The 6,751-nt window shown below is 38.0% G+C and overlaps 1 protein-coding gene across 1 annotated transcript in view; it reads left to right on the top strand.

Moving 5' to 3' along the window:
* Positions 1-6,499, top strand: part of LOC106872613 (uncharacterized) — a 10,906-nt gene extending 4,407 nt beyond the window's left edge. Inside the window, exon 2 of the mRNA XM_014919655.2 lies at positions 4,652-6,499. Within this exon, the coding sequence (XP_014775141.1) occupies positions 4,652-5,555 (904 nt within the window). The 3' untranslated portion in view covers positions 5,556-6,499. The remainder of the gene's footprint in view (positions 1-4,651) is intronic.
* The last annotated feature ends 252 nt before the right edge of the window (positions 6,500-6,751 follow it).

The following is a 6,751-nucleotide window of genomic DNA, read 5'->3' as shown; positions in this document are numbered from 1 at the left end:
ACAAACGATTCTGAAACAATTAACCCTAACCCTGCGGTTAGGGTTAAAGCAAATTTAAAATGAAAAAAGCAAATAAAACGAAGGTATGGAGATTAAATACGCTTTACACCGCTTAATCAGCCAAAGGAGTAAATGTAAACAACTGAATACTTGTCAATGATTGGTTGAAATTATCGAAATAAGACAATTTTTTACATGAAATAAATTCGAATACAAAAATATTTTTCTGTTCTATAACACAAAATAGATAAGTATACGAAGTTTGAAAGTCTTTCCGTACCAAAAACACTACGTAAAACATTAATGAAAAATGTGGCCCCCGTTTTAAAATAGATCCAAGATTCTTTAAATCCAGGTTTATGTCTGAGTTTCCAGTAAAAAAAATAAAAAAAAAGTTAATTTCTTTTCAAAATAGAGCTTTTTCACTTTTTTCAAATGCCTCATAAACTTTTAAATGCTGTCAGCCGGTGATGTTCGTCTCGAGCTCTTGGAAAACCCAACACAGTTTGTAAACTTGTTCTTGTCTGAGTGTCCTTACCTACATTCGTCCCCTGTTCTTCGGGGCTAAATTATTTGGTCTCACCAAGCTCAAAGGTGACCTCTGCCCCATGGCAGTTGGTTGTACTCAGCCATGTCTCACAGCGAAAGTCTGTCTTCAGTTTCTGCCTGTTTGTGGAATTTTCTTCTATTCAGCCAGGAGTGGGAACAAAGCTAGGTTGTGAGGCTGCTGCTGCTCATGCCACTAGGGCTTTCACCAACTTGCCCTCTGAGTCCCCAAAGGTCATCCTGGACCTTAGGAATGCCTTTTGTTCCATTAGTCGGTAACGGAGTTGTGATCAGTTTGTAAGGATTAGTTTTTCGTTGATTGCCATTATGTAAAGATGAAAGAACAGTGATTGAAGTTGTAAAGAAAATATTTTATTTTACCGTTACATTGTAAAATACCTTGCCTTGACAGGTAGGTGATAAAATCGTTAAAGCATGCGAAGTAAAGATACATGTCGTAGATTTTCCTTGTATAGTTTGTGTTCTCTTCATTGTGTAGTAGTAATTACAGATAGAAATGGAGTAAAGTTGTAAGAAGAAAGTGAGCTGAGCTAGTGAGAGAGTCGAGGGAAGTTGTCTTGCATAGTTGCTGATCATAAACTTCTTTCTTCCTCTGACCATTTGTCTATAGTAGCTGCCTGCTTGTGGTCCTGACTAGCTGTTCGTTCACTAACTGATGGTCGCTCTCGCTAACTAATTTCTTTTCTTTGGCACACAGGTCATGACACAGGGGGGACAAAACAAAAAACATTTAGGGGCTGGGGTTATACATTAGTTAGTTCGTCTAAAAATCAAACGAATTTACACAGTACAATGAAATCGAAATGAATTTAAGAATTAAACAATGATATATTTTTCGTGTTCATGTTCGACCTGCCGGTTTTTTCCCTTTACTTTTTATAATACCTTTTTGTTGTTTTTTCTTCCGTCTTTTTTTTTTTTTACCTTTTCTGTTCAGACCAGCTACACTCGCGCGGCTCCATTCACTCTCGACTTACTTACGACATTTGTCCATCTTTTCTCAAACGTTCTTCGAGGCAGGTACCTTTTCTCCAGACTGATCTTTCTGGACAGGTGGTAGTTAAAAAAAAACTAACGAACCCGTGTCCAGAGATAAAGTCGCCTGTCTCAATTCCTCTTCCACGCGTCACCCATACTGTCTCTTTCAATACGGCTACTATGTAGAAAAATGACGCCTCCTTATCCTTGTTAAAGGAGTGAGGCAGCACAATCTTGATGATAGACTCAGTCGATAACCGTACTCTTTCCATATCTGACACCAGTTGTTCGTCATAGGTTATCAGTCCTCTCAGTTCCTCACAATGTACGAAGGCATGCGTGCTCGTCTCTATCTCTTCCCTGTTTTCTTTCCTCCATCCATGCTTGCTCCCCTTCAGTAGACAATATTCCTGATGAAGACGAAATTACTTCAGTTCATAACCACCCTCTTTTCTTGGGTCTACACTAAACTGTGGGATTAAAAAGCTTTTGTAAAGAAATGTCCCACTCGAGTGGGACATGATAAAATTTATCTTCTAATTTCATAAAAGATAATTAGATGTCGTGAATCTGTTGTCTCTATAATAATAATAATTATGTAGGCGATATTTTTTGTCCTATTAAATTCAATTTGCAATTTTAAAAACCACATTCCATGCAGGCTTTGAAGGTAGCGCCTGCGGCCCAAAGTTAAAGAGAGCTAAATAGCATAACTATAATGCCTATATGTCCCCATGATGTTTGATCGGAGGTTAAGGATGGATGAGAATTAATTCTGTAATACAATCGTTCAAGTCCCAAGTTGAATTCCAACTGTTGACCAATTTGTCTCAAAGTTCTTATCTTGGTGTAAAATTAAGGAAGTGAATTTGTAATTTTCCTTGGAAGATTTTTTTTTTATATGAAAATGAAGAAGCAAAATGTGTGTTTTTGTATGCTTAAACTGTGTTTGTATGGCATTCTATAGAGATACCTTGTGACTCCTTTGCATGAAATTAATGGTAGCCTTAATCCACAAATAATCTTTATCCACCAGTTGAGCACTCTTTCTCCTTGACCAATATTTACAAATATATGTATGTGTGTATGCAGGGTGTTTGGGTAAATTTGATTGGTGGGGGGGGGACTCCTTTTTTTCATGAACAGCTTGATGTACTGGTCAACAGCATTGGAGAGCATGAAGATTAAAGAGTTGTAGTTAAGAAAAAGTTAGCTGATGTGGAGGACTGGAAACCATCCGAATATTGGAAGAAAAGTTACCAGTGTCATGATTTGCATTGGGTATCAAAATGCCAACGTCATGTCTGCTGCTCACTGCTCTGTAAACAGTGTAAAGGCTGGAAGACCTGGTATGAGTAACAGCATTGAAGACTACAAAGCTGAAACCAGCAGGAAGGGACACAACAGGTGGTCTGACTGCATTTGCATGCCAGAATTCATCCAACAACTGATGAACAGGGCCTTAGACTCAATTTGAATGGTATATGAAGTTGCTGGAGAGGGAGTGTTGCTGTTGGAAGGACATATGTGTGGCAGCAGGGTTCAGTTTTTTGCCATACCTTCAGAAAGAATCAGAATTTCAATGACTTCACCAAGGCCGAGTTGGTAGCCAAGATCAAAGGGACACAGTGAGGAACGCATGTGCCAGTTTGCAGAGCCATTGTGACTCTGCAGTGGAAGTTGAAGACAGCTATTTTGAGCAAACTATTATTGCCCAGCCATAACCTAGTTGGTATCTTTTGATTTGAACTATTTTTGTTTTGAATGGGATATTGTGTTTACTTTGATACAAATTGTTAACTTTATCCCAGACACCCTGTACTTCTAGAACTTACTGTCATCATGACCGACAGGTTGAGAAAATTTGTAATCTTCTGGATGAAGACCATCATGTGTCTGTAAAGACAATAAGCCAACAGTTTGGAATTGGTACAGCAACTGTACACAAAATTATTCACAAAGATCTGATAATGGGTGAAATTTGAGCAAAGCTTGTTCCAAAGATGCTCAGCAATGAACAGAAGGAAAGACGCATTGTGGACAACAGGAGATGGTTGAGTTCATTACCTGCAATTTAAGAGTTCTTCAATTTCTGGTGACCTATGACGTAAGCTGGCTCTATTATTATGATCCAAAGGTCAAGAGATATCATGTCCAATGGATGCGTCCTGGCTGCCCCAGATCTAAGAAGGCAAGGTAAAGCAAGGCCAGCAAGAATCTCTTGATGATCCCCTTATTTGACAGCTTCATCTACATCCACTGGGTTCCCACTGGTCAAACGATCAACAAATTGTAGTTTGTGGAGGTTTTGAGAGGATTTAAGAGATTTTGGTGCAAAAGGTGAGAACTCTTCCACTTGGGTCAGTGGCAGCTGCACCAGGACAATGCACCAGTCCACAATTCCATCCTGGTAACCCCTACTTGACAGAGATGGTCATCAAAACTGTCCTAGACACCTTCCCTTCGGACGACTTCCATGGGGCCTTCATGGAGTGCTAAAAGTCAGAGGATCATACTTTGAAGGGGATTAGTCTTAAACTTCTTTGAAATTAATAAAAGGTCTCTTTTGCAAGTCAAACTCGTGGGAAGCACCTTGGATACCATTGGTGGAATCCACTTTGTTGTCCAGTTTACAATGACCTGGTCATTAGGCATCTTTCCTAGTGCCCACTCTGATGTTACACAAAACCCTGAATCTCTGGCTCCCTACAATGGAGTCTGGTCTTTTGGATACCTTCAGTTGAGTCCACTCTGTTTCCACCCCTGCCATTTGGTACTTTCAACTGAGTTGTCATCCATTTTAATACAATTACCTGCTCTTTGGATACCTCTAGTGGAGCCCCACTAGTTTAGCATCCCTACCTGATCCAAGGCTTTCTTTTTGTCAATTTCACTCTGTTGTCACCCAATTTAACATTACCTGGTCCCTGCATGCCTCTGTTGTTTCTTTGGGTAATTTTTGTGGAGTTCAAGTCTTCTGGTTACTCTTCTGAGATATATCCCCCCTCTCCCTATTCACAAAATTACTCAAAAAGGGCCACTGATGTGACCCTTCTTCCCACAAACAACTGCATAAAAAGTAATTTTTCTTGACTTTTTCTTGCAGGAATTCTTGGTCTGTTAACATGGACAATGGAACGACCATAACTCACCCACATCAGTTTGGGTTCTGCCGTTGGAACTTTCCCAATATGACCTTCCCTGCAAGTTTCCAAATCCCTGAGCAAACCTCTCATAATTGCGACCTAAGTCCAACTCAAACAATGTTACCAAAATCCTATTTGGATTATCAGATGAAATTAAATGATTTGTGCCAACAACGGTCAGCAACGGCCTTGACTGCTGTGTCTAGTCCCATGACTTGCAAGATGTTATTGAAGACACAATTAATGAGAGTCTTATTGGCAAGACAGAGACCTGGCTACCTGGAATTTTTGCAAAGATATGCAGCAGAACAGGTCAACAGCTTACAGACACCAACCAGTGATTATCTGGATCACATTCGACAGAATGCCACAGAAGATTTTCATCGAAATGGTATCGAGGTTTCAGTTATGGACAATGATTTTGGCAGGAACAATATGTTCCACCAGGAAAACTCCCTGATAAATAATACTACAGATAGTGAAATAAAATTGGGCGGAGCAAGAATTAGTAATAAGAGAAGCTGTAACTCGATAACTCGAGGGGAAGCTTATCAATTCACATCGACTTCATTAAGTAACCACGAAAATGTCGATGAATCAGTCAAGTCTTGCAGACACACTTGCACCGGTGAGTTCTATATTCCCAAAAATAGTAAAAAGAATTCATTTCGACATTTTAGATCTCGAAGACCTGTAAATGGAACCAGGAAAACAGAAATTATAAACAAAGAAGCTGACATAATTCAGTCCTTCACTTTTTTACAAAGGAAACGTCCAAGACATGTGGGACAATACCATTCTCCATCCAATGACAATGGGATTACTGCATATCAAAGAGATCCACTTGATTCTTGTAGAAGATAACTTGGAAACTGGTTTTGCTATACAATCTTGGGAATGAAGAACCAGCGAGAACAAAAAACAAAAAGTGAATGTTTAAGGTCATTGATGATCAACCTCACTACAATAATTAACTTGCAATTAAATATTGGTTGAAATTGATTGCTAATTTATAATGTCTGAATTTCAATTTCTTTTTCCTTTTATATCAGTACAGATAGATATATAGAAAATATAGACATCTGGCTATATATATATATATATATATATATATATATATAGACAAAGAGATATGCACATTGCAAATATCTTGTGTTTAGATGATAGTTTTATAGAGAGAGAGAGAGAGAGAGAGAAATATGGTGTTTTGTATGTTTATAAATAAATATAAAGACTGTAAATACATTATTATATATATAATATTAACAGGGACTTTGATGTTTAGACTTCCTGGCTCTCATTAGGCAGTGTGATGACAGTAAGAAGACCAAAACTTCGAAGTCCCTATTAAACGTTTCCTTATGGACCTGGTGCTCTGCTTAAAAAGTATGAAGTGTTCCTTCAATCTAACACTTGATTGTTTAATGTACGACCTTACATAGAAACGAACATCTACATAAACAAATAATAGATACACACACACACAGGTTATATATGTTGATTTTTAACCACATGAAAACATAGTTGATACATATATGTGCTGAGAGAGGTGGGGATTATTAAAATCATATATATATATATATATATATATATATATATATATATTCATAAATGATAAAAATGATAGATAGGTATGTCTACCTGTGTGTATATGAAGGTGTTGGACTCTGTCATAATGTTGTAGTTTCAATTCCCTGAATTGCCCCCTCCCCACATTATCACTACTTTTCAACATTTCCTTTTTGTTTCTCTTGTTGTTGTCTTTGAAATTCTTTTGTCTAAATAAAGATATCTGCCTTCAAATATAATCCAGACTTCAAACATGGTTGTTTCATTTGTATTTCTCTCTCTCTTTCTTTCTCTCTCTCTCTCCCTCTCTCCCTCTTATCTTACATCACCACAATCTCCACTCACTCTCTACGTTTTCCTTTCACTTCAATGATGGCATCATGTCATTACTGCTCCCTTCACACTCCTCTTGTTTTAATATCAATATTATGCAAGATGTCAAGGCAGCAAGGATGCTGGACAAAAGCTTGGTAGCATTTTGTTTCTCAGTT

The sequence above is a fragment of the Octopus bimaculoides genome, chromosome 14 (assembly GCF_001194135.2).
Source record: "Octopus bimaculoides isolate UCB-OBI-ISO-001 chromosome 14, ASM119413v2, whole genome shotgun sequence".
Lineage (NCBI taxonomy): Eukaryota > Metazoa > Mollusca > Cephalopoda > Octopoda > Octopodidae > Octopus > Octopus bimaculoides.
This window is presented reverse-complemented; position numbering and strand designations above follow the sequence as displayed.